The sequence below is a fragment of the Aedes albopictus genome, chromosome 3 (assembly GCF_035046485.1).
Source record: "Aedes albopictus strain Foshan chromosome 3, AalbF5, whole genome shotgun sequence".
Lineage (NCBI taxonomy): Eukaryota > Metazoa > Arthropoda > Insecta > Diptera > Culicidae > Aedes > Aedes albopictus.
In genome coordinates, this window is record NC_085138.1 from 268,380,001 (window position 1) to 268,394,943 (window position 14,943).

General features: G+C 38.9%; 1 protein-coding gene across 1 annotated transcript in view; it reads left to right on the plus strand.

Moving 5' to 3' along the window:
- Positions 1-11,283: 11,283 nt before the first annotated feature.
- Positions 11,284-14,943, plus strand: part of LOC109416719 (uncharacterized) — a 30,348-nt gene continuing 26,688 nt past the window's right edge. Inside the window, exons 1-2 of the mRNA XM_062860715.1 lie at positions 11,284-11,699; positions 12,198-12,497. Of these exons, the coding sequence (XP_062716699.1) occupies positions 12,398-12,497 (100 nt within the window). The 5' untranslated portion in view covers positions 11,284-11,699; positions 12,198-12,397. The remainder of the gene's footprint in view (positions 11,700-12,197; positions 12,498-14,943) is intronic.

Consider the following 14,943-nt stretch of genomic DNA (forward strand, 5'->3'; position numbering starts at 1 on the left):
CCACGCTTCAAAAATTTGTTGGGTAAAGAAATGCCATCATTTGAGATACCGTCGTCACAAACGGTTTATGGGGAACTCCAATTGAACACACGCATGTGTGTTGTTCGTTTCGTGCACGCTGAATTTTGGCTCAAAATGTATGCGCATACCTAGCAGTCCACACGCACTCCCATAAGCCCTCCCATGCACAAGATCGAGAGCTCTTGAGCGAAAGCAACACAATTTGCAACTGTTTGTAAACTTAAGTAGGTAAATATGCACACGCCAACTCTCACTCTCTTTACGAAGACTCACGCGCTCGGCGGCACTATGTACACGGTGTTCAATAAGTTCGGATACACAGTAAAATTGAATTTATTTCCCATCTGTAATTCAGTTTTGCAAAGTGAATGTATTAATTGAAAGCTCACATAATACTGATCAAATACAGTATATGTTTTGAAATAAACTGTCCTTTATCCTTTCGTAATAATTGCAAATGTGTCTCAAGTTCCTTTTGGCCGGCACGCACGTCTGTCATTGGTATTTCGTCTAGCTTTTATTGAGTAATGGTGTTAAGTTGAATCAAATTAGGTTGCTATCCTCAGCATTAGTGGTAGCAACTATGGCCATACGAAATAATCTATAAGATTCAGATTGGGTGAAATACGGACTCATTTTATTTTGATCTTTAAAATTGCTAAAATTGCCGCTGTACCTGGTTTAATGATTTTTGTTTTGTCAAAAAGCAAGGCTGCGTTATATCGCAGTTTAATCCATAGTTATCTTTTCCAAAACTTGATTATATCCCTATTGTGGCAAATTTGAACCAAAATTGGCTTTATATAATGTTTTTATGCCTTTTTCATAGATTTAAGCACATTTTGACTAAACTTGCAAATTTATCACCATATCATCACTGAAATAGCAGTGTAAAGGTTTTGCCTATTAATTTAGTTATTTTAATATAGTATAGTGAGATGTAAACTCAAAAGTCAACGTTTTAGACTTCTGTAACTTGAGCAACTTATCGAAAATTATTCCAGCGTGCCGGAGCTAACAAACTTTAGATACATCTAAGGCTTATAAAAAAAAGTAGAAAAAAAAACTATTCAAAACCATATGCTATATTTGATCAGCGTTATATGACCTTTCAATAAATACATTTACTTTGAAAATCTGAATTACAGATATGAAATTAATTAAAGTTATATGGTGTATCCGAACTTATTGAACACCCTGTATATAGGAGGAAAACTCCAACAAATGTCTGCTTCAGTAAAAAGTAGAAACATCAAAAGCAACTGGTTCAATTTAAGAGGATGCAAACACTTGAAAAGCGGGTGAAGTGGACGTCTGTGGATATTAATTCACTTTGAAGTGTTCAATGGGCATCATCATTATGTGAGAAAAAGAAAACTCAACTCACTATTGATTTGACCAGTGTTCAATTAAATTCACAAACTTTTTTATGTCATGGGCATAAATACCTAACAAATGTTAAAATGGCATAAAAAGAGGGAATTTTGTGCATAAATTAAGACTCAGATTAAATAAAAAAACCCAGATTAATCCACCTAGTGGTGGTAGCGCCTTTCTCGTCGAATATGTACTCATGATATTTCTGTTGACGTTTGCCGATCCTGAGAATACTTATAGGGTATCGCGCCACTTGGGCGGTGGCTTCTATATTCGTCTGTTTTCCACTATAACTCAGTCAATTTTGAACCAATTGACTTGAAATGTTGAACACGGGTAGATACTATACCTATCTCACCACATTCCAAAAGTTGTGTCAATTGGTTCAAATTTGACTGAGTTATAATGGAAAACAGACGAATATAGAAACCACCGCCCAAGTAGCGCGATTCCCTACGCTCAATACGATTCATGTAAAATGTGACCATATGAAAAAAAAAATGCAGAAAAGGGAAATTTTCCATTCAATATTAAATCGCAATGAGAAGAGCGAGGGCTCAACCAGCCGCACCCAAAGCCGCACAGTAATTTTAGACGCAAAAGGAGATTGGAAATAGTTATTTATGCAACAAGTTGCAAAATGATGATTTTTTCAGCACGAGTTGTACGTTTATCCAACGAGGCTTGCCGAGTTGGATAAATACGACGAGTGCTGAAAAAATCGAATTTTGCAACGAGTTGCATACAAATTTTTTTTGTAATTACGAAAAATACCCGTTCCGGACAGTCTATCTTGCTACACATACATGAAATCAGGAGGAACCACGTGGAAGCATCCATGCGCACCAGCGCAGTTTTTGTTTGATCAGGTAGGCTATGGTGTAGTAGGTGTCACAAATTTTCAAGCTCCTGTCGTCGTCGTTGTCGTCAATCAGCAACATGAGAAGGAGCAAAAGTAGCTTCTGCTGCTGTTCCTTCACCTGATCGGCGGTCCGAATCGGAACGTGAATAGTCCTGATTTGAATTCGAACTGCTATTTGAACGTAGAAGCAGCAGCTGTATCTACGGAAAACGCGATAGTGAGCAAAATGTATGTGCTGGCAAAAGTGCCGAAAAGTGTTACTTTTCAGCACTCTTAAGAGTGCCGAAAAGTAGTACTTTTCGGCACTTTTGTTTTGGTGCAGAAAAGTAGGCCGTTTTAACGTTGCAACCGCGAGTGAAAAGTAGGGCAATAAGCAACGTAATTACAAAAATCTTTATTCAGTGTTGATGCGACAAATTATAATTTCCCATAATAAGTTGATCTATCCTACTTTATATTAACACTGCACAGAGGTCAAGTTTTGGGAAAAGCTGACAGAAACTCAATATTTGAACATGTATCTAATGGGTTACAGTATATCGAGCACTCATCTATAATGTCATGATCATTGAACAGCTTTTTTGCAATTTGGCACTATTATACTGCATTTTATACTTGTCGTTTTAGTGTCACTACGGCCTATTTTTCCTCACTACAAAAAGCAGTTGCGTTATGATTCATAATACAACTCATTTGGGTTGCGTTATGAATCATAATGCAATTGTTTGGGCCACAATCTGTGTTTTCAAGTCAAGAGCTTGAAAAACTGTGACGGTTATAGCACGGCTTGCTTGATTTAAATTTTGCGCCTAGCTTGATGGAACACGTGGGTGATTCCATTGCATGAATGAAACTGATGTAAATGATCTTGTTACAATTATTTTTTTTCTCATTGCAAAAAATGTTGTATGCATCTCGTTGCAAAACTCGATTTTTACAGCACTCGTCATATTTATCCAACTTGGCAAGCCTCGTTGGATAAATGTACGACTCGTGCTGTAAAAATCATCATTTTGCAACTCGTTGCATAAATAACTATTAAAGAGTTTGAAAATATTGAATTTTTGCATTTTTGATAATGAACATAAACGAGTACGAAGAGCTGCCAAAACATTAGCACCATGGTGATTTGTATATAGTCAAATTGTATGAAAAACAATTATTTTATTCGGACTTCGTTCGAAGAAATCGAAAAACAATGGCTGTCAAACAAAATAGTTCAATGTGAGAAAATATCGCTTGCAAATCAGAACTATTGAATATATTCTTATGCTTGCGCACAACCTATTAGTGTCTAGTCACTTTAAAGTAACATCACAGATAAATATACGTGAAAGTTTGATAACATTCACTGTAAACGATCAATGATCCATTTCAATACATCCGCTATACCTTAGATATAACTCCAACAAGCATTCTGAAAACACGAAAGTAATATTTCCTTATCGTCTACCTAGAAACGATGTTGTACAGTACGCTTAACCATGATATTTACATCTCGTTCTCTTAATGGAAAATCAACAAAATATGACTTTTTCTACAGCGGATGGTCAACGCAAATTAAATTTACCAAATACTATCCACTTTTTGATAATCACTTTAAGGTGTCTTACTGCATCACTAAGTTTTCGAACGAATCTTTGACTTTTTGCTTTTCAATGATTGTTTGCCTCGTATTTTTGAAGTGATAAAAAACTGTCAGTTCTGCAGCAACGCAGCAGAAAAAGTATCATCGCAATCACTGCGAGTGAGCATATAGGATGATGCTTTTTCATACGTATATTCGCTTTGGTGGCAGAGAATTATCACTTTGAAATTTTGAGGCTCATATCCAACATGGCTGCCGATGCTGATGATGCCGTAAAAAGCCTTAATAAATGTTAGTATTTTGAGCAAATGTCACCCCGACTGGCGGTACCAAACATTTACCAGGTTATCGAAAAAGCCACGATTTGATTTATCGCTAACATTAGTTTTGTTCACTTTCATAATTCCACTATTTGATGTGCCGCATGGGTTTGGTTCAATTTTACGTTTGACCACTTCCGGTGGACACTTGGAACCGATTCCATGACACTACAGTGACGATTCGCTCGTTGAGAGCTCGTTAAATGGGCTGTCTCGATGGTTGAATGTTCACTGGTTGGGGCAAAACCCAACTAAAAAGCACTGTCAATGTCAAAATAGATGTCAAAACGAGTTTGACGTCTGACCGCCGTCGCATCACAGCTCTTGTATACAGAACGTTTGCGCAAGTATGTGAGTGTTTCGTGACGTATTTCTCGTCACTTGCGTGTGTCTAGAGTATTTTGATCAGTTGTCAGTTGCCCCAACGAACGAACACGATTCGCTAATCGGGGCGCAGTCGTGACCCAACCAGCGAATCCGGACTGTACTGGTTCTCTCAGATATTGTATATGACTATTTTCTTGTCAACTGTTCATCAGGCTACCTAAAAGCCACGAATTGATGTGTTGCATGGGGAGCATTGGAATTTTGGACCCCTTCGTACGGGTTTTTCCTATACTTAATACATTGCTTGTCACACTTAAAAAAACCCCTCCTCCTACCCCCTAGGATTTTGACGTACTTAATGGATGGCCCCATGCCTGATTTTGGTTCACTTCTATATTTTACCATTTCCGGCGGGGCACTTGTTACCTGTTCTTCAACACTACCGGTTCTCCCAAATATCCGTCTGATACTTTTTGCTGACAAACTGTTAATTAGGTTATTGAAAAAACCGCGAGTTGGTGTGTCGCATGCATAGGTGCATAGGTTCGGGTCACTTTTATATTTGGCCATTTAAGACGAGACACCCAAAATCGGTTCCCGGGCAGGACCTGTTGTCCCAAATTTGGTCTGAGACAATGTTCTAGCTAACCGTTCATCAGGTTACTGAAAATAATGCCGTTTGATGTGTCGCATGCATGAGTTTGATTCACTCTTATACTTGGCTACTTCCGGTGGGACATCCAGAACCGGTTCCGGAATATTACCGGTTCTGATATGGTCAAATACTAGTTTCTTGCTAACTTTTCATTATGTTATCAAAAAAGTCGCACTCTGATGTGTTGTATGCATGGGTTTGGCTCACTTTTATATTTGGCCACTTCCGTCAGGACATCCGGAAACGGTTCCGGAACACTACCGGTTTAGATATGGTCTAAAACTGTTTTCCTGCTATCCGTTCATCAGGTTAACGAAAATGCCGCTGATTGATATGTCGCATGTATGAGTTTGATTCACTATAATATTTGGCCACTTCCGGCAGGACATCCGGAACCGGTTCCGGAACACTACCGGTTCAGATATTGTCTGATACTATTTTCCTGCTAATCGTTCATCAGGTTACCGAAAATGCTGCTGTTTGATGTGTCGCATGAATGGGTTGTGTTCACTTTTATATTTGGCCACTTCCGGCTGGACTTCCGGAACCGGTTCCGGAACACTACTGGTTCAGATATGGTTTTAGACTATTTTTCTGCTTACCGTTTATCATATAATCGAAAATGCCGTGGTTTGATGGGTCGCATGCATGGGTTTGTTGCATTTTCGTGTCTGGCCCCTTCCAGAGGTACCGGTCCGGAACACCTAAAGGGCCATAACTCCGGAACGGCTGGACCGATCCGAACCATTTTCAATAGGAAACAATGGGACCAGATTACGCGTCGAATGAACCGTCGGTCATTAAAATCGGTTGAGGTTTACTGCCAAAAAGTGATGTGAGTTTTTTTGTCCACACACATACACACATACATACACACAGACATCACCTCAATTCGTCGAGCTGAGTCGATTGGTATATATAACTCGACCCTCCGGGCCTTCTATCAAAAAGTCAATGCATGGCGTATGCTTTGGTTTTATGCTGTTTGAGAGAATTCCTGGAGTGCTACTAGGAGTTTTCATGAACTGTAGAGGGAGGATTTCAGGAATGTTTCAAGGGCATTCCAATGGGATTATGGAGGCATCAAAGATGATTCATTGCGATTCAGGGGCATTTGAAGGGTATTGTTGTGTAGTGTATCGGGAGCCATTGTAAAATCTTTTCAAGGGGTTTCAGGGGCGTTGAAACTCCTTTGGAACTCTTATAAATTCCCTGGGACGCCTTGAGACCCCCTGAGACTGCCAGAAGCACCCCTGAGACCTACAGGTACTGCCCTGAAACACCCCCACCCAGGAATCCTGGGCCAGGACTACTCTTTCCTCGACCAACATAAAAACATTTTCATAGCCACGAAACCCTTCGTCTCTCCGGAACCACCAAGAAGGCATTGTTTCAGAGAGGGGCTATTGAACATCAAACCTTCATGTATAGCTGAAAACGCTCCTTAAGCCCATTAGGACCCCCTGAAACGCCCATGCAACCTCATTTTGCTCACCCCTATAAACTCCTTCACGCCGCCATTGCAACAGTTACCATCACGATTACATTTTCTTATTCACAATATTGTTTCTTAATAGTTCTATCTTTTTTTATGCAGGGCATCTGCGAACCAGACGGAAATTGACACAGCTATCTGAACATATACCAATACTGGAAATTCTGGAAGAGCCTCTAATAAGGTGGCCCACACTTATATGAAAAACAAAAATTTCGAAAAATGCCAAGTCTTACCTCCTAAATTAGTTGTTTTGGACTCCCAGAATCTACGTTCAAAATTTTAGCAAAATCGATTAAGCCTAAGGGGGCGCTCAAAACGCTTGAAGTTTGTATAGGAAAACTTGGACAAATGTATGCAGAAATTTTAAGTTTTCGAATTTTGCCGCTAGGTGGAACAGTAAGCGTTCAATAACTAAATCCTTTGGTATTATTGTAGGTGACTATATGCCAAAGAACTTTGTCGAAGACAAATTTTGAACGTAGATTCTGGGAGTCCAAAACAACTGATTTAGGAGGTAAGACTTAGCATTTTTCGAAATTTGTGTTTTTCATATAAGTGTTTGTTACCCTAGTCTCTAAACAGGCATATTGTTCAGACATCAAAGTTCAATAATAGTTATTTAAGTAACGAGTTGCAAAAAGATGTTTTTTCAGCACGAGTCGTACATTTATCCAGCAAGGCTTTCCAAGTTGGATAAATACGAAGAGTACTGTATAAATCTAGTTTTGCAACGAGTTCCATACAATATTTTATGCAATGATTTTTTCATTATACAACTCATTTGAGTTGCATAATGTTCATAATGCAACTCAAATGAGTTGCATAATGAATATTGTGCAACTATTTTTCATTAAACAACTCATTTCAATTGCATAATGAACCAGTGCGGAAAATTTGGCCATTATGATACCGAAACAAGTTAAATGAAATGAAAATTATGTTACTGAATTGCATAAAATATCTTATAATTTTAAGTAAATTACATGATAACATTTTGTGGTCAACTTGGAAAAGTTGAAAAACCCTTGAAATTTCTACAGCTGTTTTAAAATGTTTTGACATTTAAACATTGATTAAAACATTGAAAACTTATAAGAAACTTTACAGAAATCCACTTCAACCAAAATTCTGACAGAAATTCCAACCCTGTTATGGTTTAAAGAGCAATTCAAAACTCCAGAATTTTCTTTGAGCTTGAGTTTTGAGTTTGATTGACCACCCTGAATTCTTAATCCAATATCGCCAGATCAGCTCATGCTCAGACAAGGAACTAATAAGATAGCTGCTTGGCACTTCAGTGTGTCGCGCCCAATGCTCGCCAGGTCACGCTCCACCTGGTCCACCCATCGTGCTCTCTGCGCTCCACGCCTTCTCGTGCCAACCGGATCAGTTGCAAACACCAGCTTTGCAGGGTTGTTGTCTGTCATTCTTGCAACATGTCCTGCCCACCGTATCCTTCCGGCTTTGGCCACCTTCTGGATGCTGGGTGCCGTAAAGTGCAGGCGAGCTCGTGGTTCATCCTTCTCCGACACACACCGTTCTCCTGCACACCGCCGAAGATCGTCCTTCGGAGAAATTCGTTAAAAAATCTACCAGTAATTTACTCAGGAGCTCCTTCATAAACACATCGATAAATAACTTCCGAAACTGTTCCATGAAATTTCCATAAAATGGACTCAATTCAGAAAATCTTCTACGAATTCCTTCATAAAGTTCTCAAGACTCCCCTATCAAAAGCTCCTAAAAAAATGTAAAAAAATCTTCTAGAAACCTTCCATTGGTTTCCTCATGGTTTCCTTCATGGATTTATGCTTTAAGCAAATCCATTCCTTCCGAAAATCAAAAGTGCTGAATTACTTTAGAAATGTCACCAAATTATTGCTTCAAGGGATTTCTAAGGATAATTCTAAATACAGGGACCCATTTGGAATTTTCTCTATAGTGCTCTTTATAAATTCTTTCATGCAAGTCCTTTAATAATTTCTTCTGTGATTCCTTCAGGAATTTTCTTAGAGATTCGTTCTGAAAATTCACCAAAAATTTCTTTAGGAAATCTTTAATGATTTTTTTTTCAGAAATTGCTGCAGCGATTTCTCTAGTTTAATTTTTTAGTGATTCTTTTAGGAACTTTCCTATGATATTCTCTTTGAAAATCGAAAATTTCATCTCTCAGAGATTTCTATGGAATCTTTCTATAAATACGCCATGCATTTCTTCAGAAACTCTTTCTTATATTCTATTAGAAAATCTAGTAGTGCTTTCTCCATTCTCATCGGAAGTTTTTCGAAAAATTCTTCAGAAATATTGCTAGGGATTCCAATGAAAATTCCTACATGAATGTCTTCAGGATATTTTTCACGGACTTGGTTGCATTAGGAAAATCCTGAAGGTATTCCTCCACCGATTTTTTATTATTAGTTTCAGTGATTCCAGCAGCAATTTCTCCAGACCCGAGCAGGACAAAAAAAAACTGAAGAATAGCAAATTCAAGTATGGTAATCAAATACCTACAACTTGAATAAGGTGTAAAGAAGCCCTACCTAAGAGGTAAAAGAACTAAAATAATAACTGGTGAATATTCTGTGCATAACACGTGAATCAGGTATAGCAATACCTAAATAATAATCAGCGATTTTTCCATACAAATAGTGATTTTCCCATATTTCAGCAATACCTCAAGCAGTCCTCAACACCAAATCAATAACTCGTTAAGATATTTTATCAATACTTATCTACAAAATACCAAAATAAGTCATTTTTAATACCTGGGTAACCGACTAATACCACTAGTTTACAGCATTTTTGAACTCGGTAAGCTGATGAATGTTTTTGGTGTAGAATCATGCCCTGAGTTCGAAAACACGAAGGAAAAAAAATACAGTAGAGCGGAAATTTTTTCGACTTTCCATACAAGGCTGATGATTTGAAAATAATTTTTGTTCTATTTTTAAGCAAAGTCACTCACTTCACACATCTCATTCTCCGTAATCAATGCTCCGATTGAGCTGAATTTTTTACTGTAACTCGCCTACATATGATAAGTCAAATAAACGTTGAGAAAGAATTTTTAAATTATTTTTTTCTTATCGAAAAAAAATACATTTCTTCCTATAATTTTGGAAATTTTGCTAAAATTTAAGGAGGTCGTCCCCAAAACTCGCCAATATCTTGAATTTCATCAATCTGACGCAAAACCTGTATTTAGTTGATCGAATGGTATTATATTCAGCTTTTAATTTATGGAAAAAGATTTAAAATTGGTTGAACAAAACGCAAGATATTTGAATTTTATTAAATTCCAAATTTTAAAAAGTTGTTACACTTGATATTGAGCTAAAACTCAAAAACTGTTCTACTTTAAATTTTTTGAAGCACGGTTTCGAAATCAGCGCTAAATTATGCTTCAAAAATTTTGGTCGTTGACAGAAGTTCACGACTTTCGTTTTATTTTGTAAACTAGTGTACTTTGTCTTGGTATGATACCTGACTTTTGTATGCTGCAGTCATGTGTCAGTTATTCGTTCCTGCTCAGGGAGCTTCCAACAGAAATTCATGCATAAATTATTTCAGGAGCTCTACCTCGTGTTACTCCGTTTATTTTCCCAGAAGTTTCTTCAGGATTCTTTATGGGGTTCATTGGTTCTTTGAAAGCTTCATTCAGAAATTCTCCAATAATAACCCCAAAAATTCCTTTAGAAATTTTAAAACGGGTTTGATATGAAACGTTTACAGACATTTTTTTATGTGTTTCTCAAGATATTCCTTCAGATATGCATCCACTCCATGAGTGCTTTTAGAAAATTCTCCAGTAACTTTATTACTGAGCTTCCCCAGGATTGTTTGCAAGGTCTAAATATATTATTTTATGAATTCCACCAAGGTTTTCCCCAAGTATTCCTCCAGTAGTTTTCCAGATATTCCTCCCGGAATTTTGCAGGAATTCTTCCAAGAATGACTTCAGGAATTTCTAAAGGGAATTCTAAAGGATTTTCTTCCGAAATTCCTCAAGGGTTATTTCAGAAATTCACAATGGACATCTTCATTTTTTTCAGAAATTCCTTCTGAAGTATCTCCAGAGGCTCCTTTTGTATTTCACAGATTTCATCGGAAATTTCGGCAACGGATTTCTTTAATAGTTCTTCCATTTTTTTTTTTCAAAGAATATCAATATGCTTGAAACATGAAAATGTAGGTTACATTTTTTCTGACTTTTAACTGTGAAAATTTAAACATGCTACATTTTTTTCTCCTTACCAACAATTATGTTTACTGAAATGTTCAAGAGTACGATTTATTAATTGAAAGTCGCGAGAAGATTTTATATGAACATAAAATAATAATTGTTTTGCTACATTCCGTTTTTTTTTATTTATCGCGAATAAAACTGTTGTGGCGCATTTAATTGAATATTCATACCATTCCTGTAGCCACCGGTATAATCACTCGTAAGTCGTGTCTTGGACCACTGGCTGATCACAACACATCCAATACATTCAAAGTAATATCACCCTCCAACGCCCATGTGTGAAACTTAAGAAAGTATTCGCGTCATGCAGATTCTCTCACGATTCAAACGATCGCGCTAAGTATTGGATTGGCGCTCTCGTCGCCATCACCGTATAAGCATGCAGATATGCCATGCTCTCGCGATCTTGGCCACCGAAGAGCGCGCCGCCAAAAGATCGTTCGCAGCTTCCAAACGGGGGGAAAAAATCTCAATCCACCTTCAGTCAACCGTACCTGCATTATCTAATCGGATGCTTGGGGAGCTCGCGCTCTCGCCGGTCATCGTCTTTCTCCCGGGTGGAGTTTCTTGTTTGGCACCTCGCCTCGGAGTGACCTCGGAACTTTTTTTTCTCCTGTACTCATTTTGTGTTATTATCTCGTGAATGGTTGATTTCGCCTCAATCAAAACCGGGCGCGTCGAGTCAAAATATCTGTGTCAGTGGAGAATTTCTCCGCTGCACCTGGTCCAATGGATCGTCCGTCAACCGTTAGAATAGGCGCTTGAGGGGCCGTCGTCATTTGACTGTGTTTTGTGTGAGCTGCACGTGAGTTGGTGTTCAAACCATGCAAGTGTGACCTTTAAAATAGTTATTGTGATATTTACATCCAACTAGTCACGCGTGACTGCATACTAGAACAGAGACAGCTAATCCAGTTCCAAATGTTTACCAAATGTGAACTTCAAGAAGGTCAATGCTGTTTGTGTACGTTGTGTGTATTGCTTCTTGGAGTTGGAGACATCTCGTGGATATGCAAAACAGATCTCGCTCTACTGTGTTGAGGTGATTGACAATTCATGGCTGCTGCCATAGTAGGATCCTACGTACATCAATATTCTCCATTGAATGATTTACCATGAATTGACAGATGTATGCAAGTTCTTAGTGAAGAAAATAAGTATAAATGGAAGAATGTTGCAATCATTACATCGAAAACACGCCGTATCTGCGCCCAGAGCAATTGAACTCCACATGTGGCGCTTGACACATAATATTCAGGATGTGTGTCATGCAGTGAAATCGATGTCGTGTTTTCCTTCATAGCTCCACGAGCCACCAAGGAGATTAATTAAACCAGCGTCGTCATTCCAAAGACCACCAAGACATCGTGTCGGTCGGTTTCCTATAGGTACTAGGTAGCTATCAGCGAGAGGAGAAAGTGGCGCGCTCCGTTTGCGAGACCCGACCCGACGACGACTACGAGAAGTCAGAGTGCGCAATTATAGAACTGCAATAATCGTAAAATGTCGGGCTCTTGCTGTTCTTGCGGTGGCAGCAGTAGTGCGACAAGTGGCGAGAATGGTTCTCGCTATCCGTACGGCCAGGACAGTGGGAATGTAACAGGTTGGTATCATTGGTATGTGGACTGGGGGGGATACTTCTGGGAATGGGGATTCGCTCTAGTAGTCGTAGGGAATCTACGAAAAGGGTGCAGCGGTTTTCATCGATTTTGTCGCTACTTCTGGCCTAAAGTAAAAATTAAAGCTAATTCTTCTGAGATCTGAATTTTCTGGACTGAGGGAGATCAACCTGCTGTTAAATATGTGGAAGCATCGTAGAATCGTCGTGCCTAATATGTTTTTTTTTTTTTACAAACAGCTTCAAAGAGAAGCGTTTCGGGGGTGTCGTGTCGAAGAGTCTCATGGGGTCCGAGGGAGTTTCGAGGGGGATTCGAAGGCATTGCAGGAAGTTCCAGAGGAGTTTTGACTGATTTCAGATGCATTTTCAGGGGTTTCGCTGGGTCTCAGATGCGTTGCATGGGGTCGTAGGGGGTTTTGGGAGGATTTCAGGAAGTTTCAGAGGATTTTTGGCTGGTCTCAGAGGTTTTACGCTGGTTTCGATGGGTCCCAGGTGCGTTACCAAGGTCCAAGGGGGGTTAAGGAGATTTCGGAGGATTTTCAGGATGTTTCAGAGTATTTAAGGCGGCTTTCAGAGGGCTTCGGAGAGTTTCCGGTGCGTTACATAAGGCCCTAGGGGATTTTAGGGGAATTTCGGTGGCTTTTCAGGAAACATCAGAATATTTTCGGTGGGTTTCAGAGACGCTACGGAAGCGGTTTTCAGGGGGTTTCGAAGGGTTTCAGGTGCGTTACATGTGTTTTGAGGGGGGTTTTCAGGAAGTTCCATAGTATTTTCGGCGGCTTTCATACACGTTACCGAGGCGTTGAGGAGGCCTAACGGAGGCAATAGGCTCCGAACCCACCCTGAAACGCACCTGAAACCCCCTTCAGAAGCCTCTGAAATGCCATTAAAACGATCAGGAACGTTGAACCCCATTGAACTTTCTTAAATTACTGACTCTGAAATGCTTTGAAACATTTCCCTGAAATTCCTCGTAATGCCCTGTAGAGGCTCCTCAGAATCCCTGAATTGTCCTTAAAGCCCCTTGGAACATCCCTGAAACCCCCTAATACTTTTGAATTGTCCCTAAATTCCTATCCCATTAAAACGCCAATGAAATCTTTCGAAACGCCTCCTAAAGGCTCCTGAAACCCCTGAAACAGCCCCCTGAAATGCCTCTGAAGCCGCCCTTGAGCCTATTTCAAATGCCCAGGAGCAAGACCTGTTATCGCAAACTAGATTCAATCATTTAAGCCTTAACTTAATTAGTACACAAATGTTCCTCTCTTAACCGTTACCAACCCCTCCTAACGAGAGTGCGAAAAAACACTCGTTTCGCTATAACTTTCTTGTTTTTTCAATATTTTTCAACCAAATTTTGACACAAGAAGCGGATATCCTTCTAGTTTAGGGATTTTCCAGGGATTTTTGGAATGACCACCTGGTTCCGGAGTTATTCCGGAATTAAAATGGGTTCAATGACCATATTAGATAAAGTGAATTTTCAATATGAGAACAGTTTAGTTTTTAGACCTAAATGAACCAGAATGATAGAAACATATGTCTGGAAGTCCATACCGGTCACTAAGTGCCTTGAAACCAGTTTTACGGATGTTTCGGGGAACCGGTTCCGGGGTCAATTTTTTAATATGATTCAGTACCATCATGCGACACCGCAAACTTCGTGATTTTTTAAGATACATCATTCTGAGCTGTTTTTATGTTATCCGAAATACTTTTGGCCATTTTGGAACCGAAAGGCGGATTTCACGGGAATTGGTTTTGGTGGTCCCGGGTAAAATTTTCTAAGATGAATAAACACCATCATGCGACATATCAAACTTCGCGATTTTGAAGGTTATAGCATATTATTACGATGATTGGTCATCTAGAATACATTTGGACATTTTGAAATCGGTTTACCGTTTTTCCGTAATCCAGTTCCGGGGCAAAGATTTGGAAATGGTGCAATACTGTCATTTGGAATTTCAAACATCGCGGTTTTCAAAATACACCGTTATGTGCTAGTTTTGCGTTGTATAGAATACTTTTGGCCATTTAAAATTTATGCACATGTTTAATTTATGCACTCCCAGCCAATGGCATAAAAAGAGGTTCTAGTGTATATATATTTATATATCATTTCATTCACTTCATTTATTTAGTAGGCTCAGTGTACCAGTTATGGCTATAGTACCTCAAATTCGCCATAGTTGATTTTCAACTTTTAACGATGCAAATCATCAAGAAAAAATATGTGAACAATAGATCACGTTCATAAAAGATGATTGTACTCATTCAAATTTCACATTTTGCTTAAATTATGATAGAAATAAATCATTTTCCTTAAAATTTCGGCTTCCTTGCACCCTATTTCGCCATAGTGTACCAGTTATGGCAAATCCCATAAGGAATGCATGTAAATAGTGCGAAGTGGAACCGAAATTAAAAA